Genomic DNA, 17,544 nt, shown 5'->3' on the forward strand with positions numbered 1-17,544 from the left:
TGGGAAATAATTAAAAAACGCCCTTTAAAGGCTTCATACACAGGGACTTTCAATAAGAATCCCTTTTTTTTAAGCTCAAAAAAAATCAAAAAAATTACAAAAAGATACAGGGGAAAGGGAAAAAAAATAAATTTTTAAAGCCGGGGTTTTCCAATAAAAAAACCCCAAAAACAAAAAAGGGGGTTTTTTCCCCGACCAGCATGGATCCAGACCAGCCTGCCCATCCGCGCAGTCTGATCAGGATCCATGCTGTTCGTTATCAGTTTCTCTACTTGTAATAGACTTGGTAAGCGAACAGCACGGATCCTGATCAGGCTGGTCTGGATCCATGCTGGTCCCAAACCCATTATGTTGGTTTTGTCATGATGTGGCTCACAATTTTATCATTTTATAACATTATTGCTTGGAACAACTTTTAAACGTACGCTATGATTAGATATAAATTTATATCTATATTTATTGTATATAAGCCGCAGAACACATATGTAAGCCGCGGAAAACTATTTCGTGCCATTGGTTATTTTACTGGCTAGTTTATTTTGTGTTGCTTCGAATGAGGTCTGATTGAACGTCTCCAGCATTTGTTTCCGTACATTCTCCGAGAGATCTGTAACATCGTTTGAAGTCATTCCACGTGTGCTAATACTCGGCATACATGTGATTATAAATTTCCCTACAACAGTGAGAATAATATATTTGGTTTATACAGAATTTTTTTGAGTTTGATTGTGTGAAGAAGCTTTAAGGTTATGGACACACTTTCGAATCAGTTCCTGGAACCAACCAGTACTGAGCAAGAAGTGTAAATTTCTTGCTCAAGTAAACAACAACTTGCCCCTGATGGGGTTTGAACGCATGCGGCTAGTGATCATTAGATTACTACTCTCATGCGTTAACCACTCGGCCATGCCGCCACAAAATAATATAGTTTGATTATTTATTGTCAGGGTATTATAATTAATCAACACATAAAGTCTCAAATAAGATTAAAGCAGCACACTTCAAGATTCATGCTAATTTTAGTGAAAATTTTGAAAATGTATTCAAAAGTAAAATATTATGAAGTGAACATAGAAAGTTGTTTACATATTGCAAGTAACACTTATAATCTATGTAAATTACCAAAAAAGAGGTAAAAATATGCAAAACAAGAGCTGTCACCCAAGTGACGAATGCCCCCTTAAAGGTTTCTTAAGCATGCAGGTATTATGAAATGAAAAGAGAGTGAAAGTAACAAATTGCTTAATATTGTTTTTTGTATTATTGTTCCTGTAATCTCTAATTGTGATAGTCCAACCTTCAAAATAGAAGAGTGACCTTGACCTTTGAAAACAGGACGTGGTTCCTTGATGTGACAGAATGTTGTTATGAGATAGACATTTGTGCCAAGTTATTTCAAAATCCCTCACTGCATGACAAAGTTACAGTCTGGACATGATTGTTGAGTAAGTGGGGACACACATGGACGGACGGAGAGACATGAGCCTTAGCCGCGACACATTGTCTTGATGTGGTAGTCATTTGTGCCAAATTATTTTAAAAATCCTTCCATGCATGACAAAGTTACAGTCCGGACATGAATGTGTCTCTTCAAACTCTTCTCGAGAGAATGAGTACCTTCAAACTATAGGTGTGACCTTAACCTTGAAGGTAGGGACATGGGTATTTGTCGTGACATGTCATCTTGATATGGTAGACATTTATGCCTATTTTTTTTTTAAATCCTTCTATGCATGACAAAGTTACAGTACAGACACGAATGTGTGTACCTATAAAGTTAACTCTCATTGTGATAAAGTGAACTTCAAAATGTTAGTGTGAACTCTATTGTTCCCTTTTGTTCTGTTTACAGGTAGATGGCCCCTTATCCCTATTCGGTAGTGCAGACAGACAGATGGACGGACGTACCAATTTTTCAGGTTTATGAGCTATTTCTATTGTTCTTTTCTTTTGTTTCCTTGTGGGCTTACTATTGTTTCCTTATGAGCTAACTATTATTTACGGAATGAAGTCCTTTGTTCTCTTTTGTCCCAGTGTACCGTTAGTTAGCTCATATACCTAAAATGTTTGTGCGGACAGACAGACGGATGGTGCGATTTTACTATGCCTCCCTTTGGTGGCATAAAAACAGCCATTACTGCCTTAGTCACATAGTAGAATTATAGTGATAAATACTGCAAGATCGGTGAATAAATGAAAATGTAAATGTAATGTCACTTCATAGTATTATACTTCTAAATACTTAAAATGTTCATGAAAATTAGCATGAATCTGGAGGCATGCTGCTTCAAATCAGCTTGTTCATCATTTAATATGGACCAAACCTTTCATCAGTTTTAAAGAAATGTTAATGTTATAACAAGGTCTTTTGTTTCTTATGACAGTTAAATGAAAAAAATTTAAGCCTAGGACATTTCTATGATTGTTAACAGCTCTTATGAAAATGAAGAGGAATTTTATAGTACCTGTAGTAAATTTTTTGTCCTTTTTATTGTAGAACTCAGAAAATGAAGAGAATACAACGGGCACAATTGGAATCTGAAACAGATGATACATAATTATCATAAGATACATATACAATTATCATTGAAATACACATATACATACCATGAAATACAATAATCGTTTCATCCTTCTCTGTTGGTTTTTGTTTAATTTGGTTTTTTACAAAAAATTTCACCCATTTTTTGTCATACCTCAGCAGTAAATTCACATAACCAGCTTTCCTTGATAATTCAGTCCGTTCATTTTTTCCGCATTTTATACATGCAGTAAATATAAGTATAAGTATGTAGATGTAATAACAAACTGGTAAAAACCTACCTGAGCCTGAACAGCTATATGAAAAGCCCCTTTCTTAAATGGCATCATACTTCCATCGTGATTTCTTGTACCTTCCGGAAATACCAGTAATTTTATCTGAAATATTACCATGATTTGTTAGAATAACAACGCTGATAAATTATTTATTAAAATGTTAAAAATGTCGAAACATGACCATTTTTTATCCATGATAATGGCATGAAAGTTTTTGTAATTATTGATTTGTCAAAATAGACTTGAAAATTCTTTTTCTATTACTGCCTGTAATAACTGTTTGGTTGTTCATTTTGTACAATGCTATATCCTTTTTCTTATTTAATCATCTTAAAACTAAATTTTTTCAAATCATAATTATCTGTAGTATAAAATATGTTATCCTGCCACTTGTATCAATTTCGGCCCGGTAAAAAGGTGCCGTGTATTTTTCGGCTCACCCAATAAATTCCTCCGCCTCGCCAGATAAACTTTCTCCATCCACAGTACCAACCTATTATTCTCTATTCGTCTCTATTTAATAAGCTTTCATATAACAACAAGAATGCACTTCAACTAACTAACACTTTTATACTCAATCACTTGTGAAACAGGCCAGATGGCTATTATGGCCTTATATCACCATTACGTCACTGGTTCAAAAGAATAATTAATAAATTTGCTAACTATACATGCACAATCATTCACAAAACTTTTTTTTTTGGTTTTAGGGTGCACCAACATAATTTAGGTCATATGACGCAAAAACAGGAAAGATGATTTTGGCTAACCTTAGGTGTTACAAACTTAAAGCAACACCAGGGGTCAAAACCATCTTACCTGCTGGAGCTAATAGATGCATAGACTTCTGTTATTCAAACCAATTTATTCGCCTCTTACGATCACGGAGGGATGAATGGTGGCTGCAATTTTGATGCCTCAACCCTTAAAGGTAATCCCTCAGCCACAAATAACACTACATGTAACTTGAATAAAGATCATTTATACAATAACATACTTGTAGAAATTTTATCATTTACTTTACTTTACCAAAGGCTACATATTTTAAGCCACTATGAAACTGTAAATGATTTTTTACCCTTGACTTGCTGAATTTGTCTAATCAACTTGCCCAACTGCAAATCCTAGAATTTTCCATTTAAATTTTAAAGGGGATTCATTAAAAAACAAAAATTTTACAAAAATACACCCACAAACAGTATAGAGCCTAGACTGCATGTACTGGTATAGTGTACTGTATGTGCAGGCTGGCCTGGCTCTATACTGGTGGCAAAGGTTTATTATTTCAGCAGAATAAAGCTTAATAACAGTTAACTTCTCTTGGTTTTCTACTTTTATCAAAAATTCTTGAATTTATGGAGAAAAAAATAACCAAGCTCCTCATGCAAAATGTAGTAAAAAAATTCTATATAAATACAGAATGCTATATAAATTAGAACTCCGCGAGTCGGATGTGTCGTCTTGTGAACAATATAGTTTAAGAGAAATGGCCAGGACAAAAATGAAATTTGAAAATCAACAAAGGGCAATAACTCAAAAAATAAGAAATGCAGATCAGCAGTTTCTGTGCACTGCACTTCTTATCAATAAGATCTATCATCCTATTAAGTTTCAAGTCTAAAGCTTTTATAATTTATGAGAAATGGCCTGGACAAAAATAAAGTATGAAAATTAACAAGAGCGATCAGTAATCACATGTGTCGCCTCATGATGGCCAATTTCATGTTTGGACAAATTTTGTGACAGACGGACAGACAGACAGACAGTGCACAACTAGACTTGGTACTGATCATTCCTGTAAAGTTTGGATAAAATTGCACCAGTAGTTTATGAGGAGTAGTCCGGACAAGCTTTTGTGTATCTGGCAACACAAAGAAAAAAACACCTTTTTATCAAAGGGCCATAACTCGGCCAAAAATCATTCAACCGGAAAACCCGTGCAATATGCGCAAAGCTTGAGCTACAGATCAATCCTGTAAAGTTTCATTGAAATTGCATTAGTGGTATATGAGAAGTAGTCCGGACAAACTTTAAAATTAAAAATTATTAAAGGGCCATAACTCTGACAAAAATCATTGAACCGGAAAATGCTGACAATATGCACAACTAGACTTGGTACTGATCATTCCTGTAAAGTTTGGATGAAATTGCACCAGTAGTTTATGAGGAGTAGTCTGGACAAGCTTTTGTGTATCTGGCAACACACAGAAAAAAACACCTTTTTGTCAAAGGGCCATAACTCGGCCAAAAATCATTCAACCGGAAAACCCGTGCAATATGCGCAAGGACTTGAGCTACAGATCAATCCTGTAAAGTTTCATTGAAATTGCATAAGTGGTATAAGAGAAGTAGTCCGGACAAACTTTAAAATTAAAAATTATTAAAGGGCCATAACTCTGACAAAAATCATTGAACCAGAAAATGCTGACAATATGCACAACTAGACTTGGTACTGATCATTCCTGTAAAGTTTGGATGAAATTGCACCAGTAGTTTATGAGCAGTAATCCGGACAAGTTTTGTGACGGACGGACGGACAGACGGACGACGGAGAAGTGATCCCTATATGTCGCCACTACTCCGTAGAGGCGACACAACAAAGGGCAATAACTCTAAAAATAAGAAATGCAGAGTACCAGTTCTTGGGCACTGCACTTCTTATCAATAAGATCTATCATCCTATTAAGTTTCAAGTCTAAAGCTTTTATAATTTATGAGAAATGGCCTGGACAAAAATAAAGTATGAAAATTAACAAAGGGCAATAACTCAAAAAATATGAAATGCAGAGTACCAGTTCTTGGGCACTGCACTTCTTCTTAATGAGATCTATCATCCTATTAGGTTTCAGGTCTATAGCTTTAATACTTTAGGAGAAATGGCCTGGACAAAAATAAAGTATGAAAATAAACAAAGGGCAATAACTCAAAAAATAAGAAGTGCAGAGTACCGGTTCTTGTGCACTGCACTTCGAGTCATTATAAGAAGCATGCATACCAAGTTTGAAGTCAATCCGACTTATAATGACTGACTTATGCTCCGGACAAGCTTCAGGAGACTCCGACAAAGACGCCGACAACGACAACAACTATATCATATATACATGTACATTGGTATATATATATGTGTGTGAATATATGAACTAAAATAAGCAGGAAGTTTAACTGAATATTTACAGTATTTCAGTACAAGCATTGTCAATATATCATACAATATAAGTTATTTAAAATTATTCATTTCTTAAAAAAACATTTTTAATCTGAACGTCCAGTGTAGCGGATAAATAAGCCATTTAACATGAGGATTTGTTTAACTTCCACAGATAACGGTTTTTTGATATTAATTCTTCTAATGCCTATGTAAAAACCAGTTTGATTGCATGGCTAAAAATAGCTTTCTCTGGAAATAAGACATATAAAGAAGGCAAAACATATACTGTGGTCATCAGATCTACAGGAAATAAATATGTAGATCTAAACTTTAGTCAGACTGTACAATACAAGTAGCTAAAGCAATATTTTCCACAGTCGTGACAGCACTGATCTGGACAAATGATTTTTAATTTCACGCCATCAGTGCGGCATTGTCTTACGTACAAATATATGCTGCCGAAAATGCTCAATGTATACAATATATTGTTGTAACTTACATTTCTCTCTAAAATATCACCAACAGTTTTATTCATAGTGTCCAGAGCTTTTTCCTTGTTCAAACGATTTATAAACACGGTTCCACATAATAGAGCAGCTAGTCCAAACGGCCCTGCGTATTTTAGCTCATTCTTTACTAAGCAGCAGCATCTTTTGGGCCAAATCTGTGTCATACCTTACAGAGAATATAGAAAGTTGGCATGCAAAATTATTAGCGTAACTAAAAGGAACAAGCTAATTCAAATAATTCAAAGTACCTTGGAAATCTTTTCAAATCTAAGCTTTTCCCAAACATTGTCAATTATTATTTACCTTTGGTCCAAACACATATTTACCAACTGACAAATATTTAGTTTTGACTTCCATAACTTTATATGTCGCTTGTATTTTGACCTTGTGTGACAGGTCTAGCAGTACTATAAAACCTGTTGACTGCAGTCTCCTTACATGTAGCTAACAAATATTAAAAATTCCCATAGTGAACAGATCCCAATCTGCTACCAAAAGGAGAGGAAAAAAACCATAACTGTACTTTCAAATAGACCTTTAGACACTCAAATAATTATATAGTTTTGGAAATAAAACATATTATGATTTAATAAATTAGATCAAAAAAGGTTTCCAAGGTAACAAATTAACAGAATCTTAACAGCAAACACTGAAAAAGACCATATTCTGCTGGCAATTTTTTTTTATTAACTATTTTAGTATTTAGTTTCTTATTTTGTGTGTGTTTTAATGGGCATTAAGACACAGTGACGTCTGACATTGTTAAGGTCACTTGACAGCATGACATTTAATTAGCTTAATTACCTTAAAGTTCCCCCTCCAGTGATTTTCCTTATTAAATAACAGACTCCTATAAAAGGCCTCTGCAGTTGTTCCAAAAAATTTGAACATATACCGGCTTTTTATTTCCCAAATAAGCAATTGTAGCAATAATTTTTCCCAAAATCGAGAGGCTAAGGCCTCTTCCCAAGTAAGTGAGAAAAAAACACTGCCCTCTGTTCATTATTTCAGGTACAAGTAGGAACCTGAGTAATATAGTGAATTTCCTTACAAATGTAGCCGGGTTTCATTAACTTATTATTTCTATAGGATTTGTCTTCTTACTATTGTTGTTAAGATTCTGTCTTATTGTATATTGCAAAACTTTATAATCAAAATAGAAAATGATTCACACTTGAGGAGGGACATTTAGTGAAATTATAATGAGGGTAAATAAACATTTGGCAGGAGTTTCTAAATTTAATGGCGTACCACCAACATGGCCATAATGTCAAACCTGGCAAAAGACAATTTGAATAAAATAATTTCCCAATTTTAGATACTTTTTGTAAAAGAATAATAAAGACAAAAAAAAAAAACTTAGTAAACCTTGTCTTATATTATAAAAAAATCATCCATCTTATTCAAATGGGTTCTCTTTTGCTGTGATCATTTGATTGTTAAAACCACCAAAAAAAACACCATAAAAAAAACAAATAACCTGTTTTAATGAAGAAAGGGTCTGGCCACCTAGCAAATTGTCTGGTGAAAGTTTAGCAAAATCTGAATGCAACTACAGGTTAGATGCAATCAAGTTTAATAGATACATAAAGGTCTATACAACTTGCAATACATTAAAACCATGCCCGGCGACCCACTTACAATTCCTATCTGTAATAACCTTTTGGCGTTGTTTGCATTTGTAGACAAGGGGCCTTTTCATGGTTCAGTCGGTCTATAAACACGGAACCACATAGAGCGGCGGCAAGACCGAATGGCCCTGCATATTGCAGATTTTTCTTCATAAGAGCACATCCTCTATGGGGCCATATTGCAAACATTCCTGAGCAGTAAATCAGGAATCATTTAATTAAATTATCGATCACTTTGAAATACAACTTTGAAATAAAACATATATGTATGGTAAAAGGAGATCAATGGTTCCTTTATCAAGTGATGGAATATAGTTAATTATGTAAAGTAGAAGCCTAGTATTGAATCACACACTTTCAACAGCTTTCACAGCTTAACTGTTGGAGGAAGACAGCAGGTATCTGTGCATTATTATTTAGAGCAGAACCACCAACCTTCCGGAAGCTAGCTAGATAATGAGTCTCCCACATGAAAAAATCCTTGTATCAGGTGCCAGTAGGTTTATTTGTTTTGGGTTTTACGTCACATCGACACAGTATAGGTCATATCGCGACGTTCCAGCTTTACTGGTGGAGGAAGACCTCAGGTGCCCTTTCGTGCATTATTTCAGGCACGAACGGGCACCTGAGTAGAACCACCGACGTTCCGTAAGCTAGCTGGATAGCTTCCTCACATGAAAGAATCCTAAGTCCCTGTAGGGATTCGAACCCACAGCGGTGAGGGGCAAGTGGTTTGAAGTCAACGACCTTAACCACTCGGCCACGGACACCCCCTGCTATTAGGAGAGAGTGACCTACCCTCATTACCTACCCAGCAATGTTCGCTGTTAAGTAAAAGCTTGACTCTGTAGCATATAGTAATGATATTGGAAGGTGAAATAAACTGCACTGAGTTTGCTTTCTAATATGACCCAGTAAACCTATAGCGCAGTCAGTACTCAAGAATTTGGTAAACAGGTCAATAACATATGATCATTCCATCAACTGTTCATTTCAAGGCCATGAATTTGAAGACAATATAGAATGATAAAAGAACTGACAAATCTGTAAATATATGCTAGAATCAAATTCTTACTTTAAGGGGCTGAATAAATTTTTTTTTTAATATAATATCATGTCAGTGGTTCCTAGAGGCATTCAAAACTTTTAAAACTTCCCAATTTAAATCTAAATACATGTATACAAAAACCTTTTCCTTACCAAACTAAACTTTTAGGCATATATGGCTTTTTATGATATTTGCATTGAAAGCTGAAAAGAATTGAATCTTTTTAAAAGTCAAGTTTGTAAAACTTTTCCCAAATATATTGAAGTGTACAATGCTAAAATTTCCCAATTTAAATGACATGATTGTGTTAACACAAAACAAGGTAAAAACAAACATGTAAATACCAATACAATCAAGGGAGCTCTGGTGATTGATAACTAGTATAAATGGTTTCTCCGACTTCAGGTTTTCTTCTCCCCTAATCTCCACCTCTATACCAAATAAATTCTTCACATGATTCATCGCCCATAAAATGAACCTACAAAACAATTAAATTCTTAGAGGCATATAATGATATAATGTGACCTCAAATGAAGTTTGGCACTCAGTCTCTCAACTCATATATAGTATATAATTTCATGTCTGTAAAAATGTATATGCAGATTATGCTTAAATATTTATTTTATTCCCTTTGATGCATAGTATTTAATTAGCATACAATATATTGTTTGGTTTTATTAACCTGTCAATTCCATACTAATTAAACGGTCAATGCACACAATATATTAATCTTCGAAAGATTTTCGGTAATTTCCGTGAGATGTACTCAGTGAGATTTGATTAAATATAATTTGTGCCTATGGAGCAATTATACTGAGTGGTATAGCGAAATAGGGTAAGCTACAGGTTAATGATTTCTAAGTGTCCTACGTGTTGTGAGATCGAGACCGCGTACCTCCAATGTTTTTTGGTTTTTTTTCTTCTTCTTATAACTATTTTCAACATTATCGGAACTTTAATTGCTTGTTATGTTGTTCGTTTTGATTTAATATGTTTAGCAATTAAACTCCTTTTAAATAACATGCTTTCATAATTAAAATTTATAATGAATTCGGATTAAAATTAGAAAATGTCGTTTCAATGGTGTTAAACACAATACAAATTGAGACAATATTTCTTAGTTGATTCATATATGTGTAGACAATATTGGAAGCACTCTGCCATTTTCATGAAAATATACTGCAAAAATAAACAAGAGGGCCATGATGGCCCTGAAGTCGCTCATCTGTATATAGCCCCCCCCCCACCCCCCGGCCAATTTTTACCCAAGGGCTTTTATTTGAAACCATAAGAAGATGTTTCATGCTAAACATCTAAGTTCTAGCTCATTGGGTTTTTTAAAAGAAGATTTTTAAAGTTTTTTACCATACACATATAGTTAAAAAAATGACACCCCTGGGGCAGGGCCAGTTTTGACCCCGGGCTTTTATTTGAACAAACTTTGTAGATATTTACTTAAAGATGTTTCATGCTTAATATCTAAACTCTAGCTATTTGAGTTTTTCAAAGAAGATTTTTAAGTCTTTGCTATACACATATAAGGAAAATCAATGACCCCCCCCCCGGGGTGGGGCCAGTTTTGACCCCAGGGCTTTTATTTGAACATACTTGGTAGACACCCATTAGAAACATGTTTCATGCTAAATATCTTAGCTTCTAGCTCTTTGAGTTCTTTAAAAGAAGAATTTTTTAAGTTTTTACTTATATGCATATAGGAAAATCAATGACCCCCTGGGGCGGGGCCAATTTTGACCCCAGGCTTTAATTTGAACAAAACTTGGTAGACACCTATTAGAAGATGTTCATGCTAAAATATCTTAGCTCTAGCTCTTTGGTTCTTTAAAAGAAGATTTTTTAAGTTTTTACTATATGCATATAGGGAAAATCTATGACCCCCTGGGGCGGGATCAATTTTGACCCCAGGGCTTTTATTTGAACAAACTTGGTAGACATTCACTAGAAGATGTTTCATGCCAAATATCTAAGCTCTAGCTCTTATGGTTCTTTAAAAAGAAGATTTTTTTAAGATTTTAGTATATGCATATAGGGAAAATCAATGACCCCCCGGGGGGGGCCAATTTGACCCAGGGCTTTAATTTGACAAACTTGGTAGACACTCACTAGAAGATGTTTCATGCTTAATATCTTAGCTCTAGCTCTTTGGGTTCTTTAAAAAGAAGATTTTTTAATTATTACTATATGCATATAGGGGAAATCAATGACCCCCTGGGGGCGGGGCCAATTTGACCCAGAGCTTTTATTTGAACAAACTTGGTAGACATTCACTAGAAGATGTTCATGCTTAATATATCTTAAGCTCTATTTGAGTGTCTGTCGAAAGTATATGATTGTAATATTTCTAAATATTACATATTATACATTCAATTTTCTACCTATGCATGTCCTTGTTGTTGTTGTTGTTGTTTTCTATTTTCAGAAGGCCACATTGGAAATAAGATATATATGATTGTTATTGTATGTTCTTAATGTGTAACCTTCTTTTAATAAAGATATTATTATTATTATTATTATTATTATTATTATAGCTCTTACGGTTCTTTAAAAGAAGATTTTTAAGTTTTTACTATATGCATATAGGGAAAATCAATGACCCCTGGCGGGGCCAATTTTGACCCCAGGGCTTTTATTTGAACAAACTTGGTAGACACTCACTAGAAGATGTTTCATGCCAAATATTCTTAGCTCTAGCTCTTTGGGTTCTTTAAAAGAAGATTTTTTTAAGTTTTTACTATATGCAATAGAGGGAAAATCAATGACCCCCTGGGGCGGGCCATTTTTGACCCAGGGCTTTTATTTGAACACAAACTTGGTAGACACTCACTAGAAGATGTTTCATGCCAAATATCTAAGCTCTAGCTCTTAGGGTTGTTTAAAAGAAGATATTTAAAGATTTTTTCTTTTGGTTGCCATGGCAACCAGAGTTCTGCATGGAATTAAATTGCTTTGAACAATTTTTAAAGGTGACCACCAAAGGAACATTCCTGTGAAGTTTGGATGAAATTGGCTCAGTGGTTTATGAGGAGATGTCATTTAAACCAAAGTTTACGGACGGACGCCGGACGACAGACGGACGGACGCCGGACGAAAAGTGATCACAAAAAGCTCACCCTGTCACTTTGTGACAGGTGAGCTAAAAAAAAGAGTAGGCCTTAAAACAACGGAAAAAGTAGGGATCGAACTACAGACCCCCAGTATATTAGACAATCACTCTACCGTCTGTGCTATCGGGATTTGACAAGGCCTATGCATTGAGCTGGTGTGACTTTTCAAAACATTAATTTTTTACTCCATATTAATTCTCGTAAACTACACGGACAGAACCGAAGTGAAATCGAATATTAAAATGAGTGCTATAATGTATTCAAAATTGACAGGTCAATAAAATCAGACTATAATGTTAATGTGTTTGTTAATAAGATATAATAATGTTATATAAGAATATTAACTTATAGTTTTTAAAGCTATATATAAAATTAGAAATTTCACATTAACCAAGATAATAAATTTAGTTGCTCTATCAATTTTCCTTTGTTTAAATTTATTGGTATCGAAATTTTACGAGAGTGGCTACTGTATGGTCGTATTTTAGTAAAAGTTCTACCTACCCGATCACATACGCTTATGCCGACACATTTCAAAATTATGAACCAAATTGCATAATTTATATTTTGTTGATCTTTGAACGGGATTTTAACAAAAAAACCTCATTTGTCCTTAAATGTTTACTTTAATAAAGATTCTCCGCCATTTTGTAAACAAGAGGGCCAAGATGGCCCTAGATCGCTCACCTGACCCATCAAACTCATCCGAGCAATTACCTACAAAAGCATCCTGACCAGGTTTCATGACAGTTGAGTCAAAAATGTGTCCACTAGAGTGTTAACAAGGTTTTCCCATATTTGAGCAGTGTGACCTAGTTTTTGACCCAAAGCGACTAATATTCAAATTTGACTTAGAAATCATAAAAAACAATCTTTCATACCAATTTCCAGGATATTTGGATCAAAACAGTAGCCACTACAGTGTTAACAAGATTTTTCTACATTTAGCTCCTGTGACCTAGTTTTTCATCAGAGATGACCCATGTTTAAACTCATCCGAGCAATTACCCAGACAAGCATCCTGGCCATGTTTGATGACAATTGAGTCAAAAATGTGACAACTAGAGTGTTAACGAACAAATCTGGACAGACGACAGACATTGAATTTCAAATATCCTAAAAGCTCACCATGAGTAAGCTCAGGTGAGCTAACAAAAGAAAAGGAAGGAAAATGTTATCATGATAAAAGTGTCAAAGTTACATGACACATGATAAGAAGTACATTATATATCGTGTATGTGTAGGCAAAGTTATTTATGATTTAATAATAAATAGTTTAAGTTAGAACGTCATTGTTTTTTATGCTTTTGATTTGTTGTTTTATTTGTATGAAAGAATTATTTTTAATCATAAAAATTAAGCACATGGAATAAATAATCATAATGGCTAAAGTAGCTTGTTATCGTCGATTTCAAGAATAAACGCATTCTCACTTGAACCCTGGCATTGTGTGTTTAGATGTATAATTGTATTTTTAAATAGATAAATATCGATCATAGAGCTAAATATATGTATATCTGTAATAAATATTGAACATAAAAGCATCATCAATTAGCCTAAATTAAAGCCTATACAGGGATTGACAATAGAATTTTTGAATGCCTTTAACAGAACATGCAAACTTTCCTAAATGATGGACAAACTTCTACTGTTAGTAATTGACGCAATTATCTGAGCAAAACAACAATTATTTTTTGCGCTTTTTTTTTGTTGAAAATTAAATTTATTGAAACAAAAAAAACGTTATAATAATAATTATGTAAACGATTTCAATTGATGTTAATCAACTAAACACTCTTTTTTTCTTGCCATCTGGTGATGACTAAAATCAATATTCGTACTTTCTTTTTTTTAAAAACAACATGGCGATTAATCTCTAAAAAGTAAACACACAAAGACAATTGCCAGGGCCAAAAAGCCCTTCTTTGTAGAGGCCGAATATAGGCTGCTTCCCCAACCAAACTAGCCTCTTTTTTCCCCCAGTTTGGTCCTCAAAATTCCCCAGTCTTTTGACATTTCCCATAGAATTAAGAATAAAGTTAAATAATGGTGTTGAATTAAGGTCTTTTACTGCCTTATTTGTATTTCCCAGTGTTTTTTTGCTTTTCTATTTTGAAGACCTTGTTAAAAGTTTGTGTTAATTTTGAGACCCCTTTTCCCAAAGTATGCCAAAATCATGCATATTTTCCCCAAGAAAAAGGCTGAGGCCCCTTCCCCAAAAATGGTGTTTTGGCCCTGATTGCTGTTTCTTGGTTAAAATCATACATGCCATAATTTTTACACTCATTTCTGGGACACTTTTCATTTGGAGGAGGGGCATTGATCAGCAAAAGTTTCTTTTTTGAAATTTACATAGTGGCATACAACCTGTACTGTATTACCGGTATTTACAACTTGCAAATTTAATGACACCATAAACAAAAAACAGAATGTCAATAATTATTAACAGTTTTTCTATCTTTTTTAAGTATTTAGGCATTGTTAATTCAATCAGTCACAGAATAGAATAAAACTATGTTAAGTAATGACAATTAGCCATGTTGTTTACCTGAAACATTCCCTGAATCTTGTAGATTTTATCACCTCAAATTTAGCGGTAATTTTCATGGTGTTTGATCACTAATTGCCTGCAGGCGGATTAAATTCATACTGGCCAGTTGTTAATTACAGTGTATGACACCTTCGCTCAGGAAGCCACATGGGGCAAACAATTAATCTTTTAATTGATCAAAATATTGCCGATAATTGTTTGTTGGAAGGGGCACGTAGATATACCAATCAAAGGATTAGTGTCACCATCGCAATGCTGTTAGGGGATTATCGTTTGTTATTAGCGTTTGCTGTTAGGGGATTATCGTACGTTATTAGCGTTCTAGACTAGTTAATAAACTTGACAATAAAATTATATAAAAATGTAAAATTTCTTGCATCAAAGTAGATTATTTTAGATTTTCTTTTTACCGGGACATAAATCATCTCCGGGACACCTGCGGGACAGACACCTTATTTCCGGGACTGTCCCGGGCATCCGGGACGTTATGGCATGTATGTTAAAATCCTCGTTTAAAGACATAAAATAGCATATGCATTTTGGACTTTTACGGCTAGCCACTTTCAATTTATAGCCCTCGTAAAGCGAACTTTACAGTAACACGAGTACTTGTTAGATAATGATAGTAATGGTTTACGATAACGAACATTTTCCCTGGAAGTACTGCAAAATTATGGGAAATTGACACATCGTAACTTTTTGAATTACAAGACAACGATAAAAGCCGAGGAATTCTGATTGAAAACAGATGCGTAGACTGGTCTTCTGCGCACTTCTATTGGAACCATTATACTTAAAAGGACAGGGAACCAGAATAAACTGAAACAGTGAATTAAATACCGAATGGCAGTTTTAAAATGGAAAATATGGTGTTGAGTGAATTGTTCAGCCCACCAATTCCAATTGTATTGAAAACATAAAATGTGTTAAATTATAATGTACTATAACTTCTGTCAAAGAGCTCACTTTGAGGCTTTGCCTTATTCATATTAACTTAATGATATGAAAACATTTTTTAATGATCAACTTCTTGAAGTTTGCATTAAAAATAATTATATCAAAATATTATTTTGAATAAATCTAAGATAAACACATTAGTACTGCTTCAAAGACATTTTTGTTCATTTACGCAGTATTTGTAAACTGTTAACGGAAATTATACCAATGGTTGTTGACATCACCAGGTCGAAGCCAGGCATAGGTGCATACCACCGTCGCTATCCCGAAAATACATGCATAGTACAACGCAAATTTAGCGTGGTATCTAAAAGTTCCGCTCAATTCGTATAAAATCGGCAAAACAAGGAGAAAACCTATAATAAACCAGTGAAATAATTCAAGAGCCATGTTGGCCAAAGTCCTTTTTCATCTGGGTAAACGGACGCTTCTTAATATTAACGGTTGCAATCGCCCACTTGATCAAGATGTTACAAATGGTACTGAATAGTTCTGATGCTACCAACACGGTGAATAGATTTGTCTAACTTTCAAACAGATATCGCTCTTTTAAAGTTAAATCCATTTAACTGTGTTATAAATTTTAAAAAATCATCAAAATCCGTGCAATGAGTTATTGCGTTTAAAGCAGCACGCCTCCAGATTCATGTCTTTTTTTATGAAAATTTTGAAAATGTGTTTTAGAGAATTATTTAGTGAAATAACCAAAAAGAAGCAATTTAAACATTATCAATGGCACTTTACAACCCACGTAAATTACTAAAAAGAGGACAAAATATGCAAAAATAGCCCTTACTGCGTTAGTAACGCAGTAGAAATATAGTTATAAATACCACGGATGTAATATAAATCTGTGTAAATACTAAAATCTCAAGTCAATAATCGCACATAACATGTAAATTATTACTTGAATCTTGAATAGTTTTACTTTTCCTAATATCTTAGTACATTTTTCTCAAGTTTGATTTTATTGAAATATTTTCGCTCATCTGGAGGCATGCAGCTTTAAAATGCATTATATGTATCTGTTCTGCTGGGCCATGACTAATGCAGACCAAGATCGGCTAAACATCCGTACCGCCTGATCATTGTATGCTCTGTTCGCTATTTAGTCAGTACTTATTTTGATTTTTTTTCTTTAAAACACTTTTTTAAATGGTGACTGATTTTTCACAGATTGAAAGATGGACAAGTCTACTAATGGTAAGGCTTTATTTTAACCGGTCGTTCTGTAAACCAATATACAGTTTCACTGTACCAAGGTTTATTTGAAATACCCTAGCTGACTGTACTGAAAGTGAATATACACGTTAATTTGAACTGGGACTGTGGCGCCGTTATATGTCGCAACACCGCTAAATGTCGCATTTACCGCTAAATGTCGCACCATTGCCGCTAAATGTCGCAACCGCCGCTAAATGTCGCAAAATCATTTGCCGTTAAATGTCGCAATGTTAACGTTAAATGTCGCACGGATTTCCCCTACCGTTAAATGTCGCAACACTATCGTTAAATGTCGCAAGATGTTGAACTCGAGTTTTATATAAATCAGCGGATCTGTGGATTTTAAAGATACAGCGAGTGTTGTATTCTTACGCATTTTACAAAACTTTTTCTTGCTCATACTATGTTGTTATTGGTGGTGGTCGTGTTGGCGGCGGTGGCAGCGGCGGCGGCGAAATTAAAACGCTTTTAAGGCAAAACTTAGAAGAATTAAAATTACCTCTTATGAAAAAGGTAACAGAAATATTTCATGGATTT

General features: G+C 34.3%; 1 protein-coding gene across 1 annotated transcript; it reads right to left on the reverse strand.

The window, feature by feature from the left end:
• Positions 1–429: 429 nt before the first annotated feature.
• LOC132745927 (1-acyl-sn-glycerol-3-phosphate acyltransferase alpha-like) lies at positions 430–16,224 on the reverse strand. The gene is made up of 6 exons (XM_060734946.1): positions 15,989–16,224; positions 9,498–9,631; positions 6,465–6,640; positions 2,824–2,919; positions 2,466–2,538; positions 430–673 (listed from the first exon to the last, which is right to left on the reverse strand). The coding sequence occupies exons 1-6, from the start codon at positions 16,171–16,173 to the stop codon at positions 501–503; spliced, it is 837 nt and encodes a 278-aa protein (XP_060590929.1). The 5' UTR covers positions 16,174–16,224; the 3' UTR covers positions 430–500.
• Positions 16,225–17,544: the final 1,320 nt, after the last annotated feature.

This window comes from Ruditapes philippinarum, unplaced genomic scaffold (assembly GCF_026571515.1).
Source record: "Ruditapes philippinarum isolate M1 unplaced genomic scaffold, ASM2657151v2 ctg211_1_1_1_1, whole genome shotgun sequence".
Taxonomy (NCBI): Eukaryota; Metazoa; Mollusca; class Bivalvia; order Venerida; family Veneridae; genus Ruditapes; species Ruditapes philippinarum.

Excerpts from the sequence above, each read along its gene's own strand:
- LOC132745927 (XM_060734946.1), bottom strand. The coding sequence starts at position 16,173 with ATGGCTCTTGAATTATTTCACTGGTTTATTATAGGTTTTCTCCTTGTT. Across the intron at positions 2,920-6,464 it reads GTGATATTTTAGAGAGAAAT|ATAAAATTACTGGTATTTCC; the intron begins GTAAGTTACAAC and ends GTAATATTTCAG. Across the intron at positions 2,539-2,823 it reads ATATAGCTGTTCAGGCTCAG|ATTCCAATTGTGCCCGTTGT; the intron begins GTAGGTTTTTAC and ends CATCTGTTTCAG.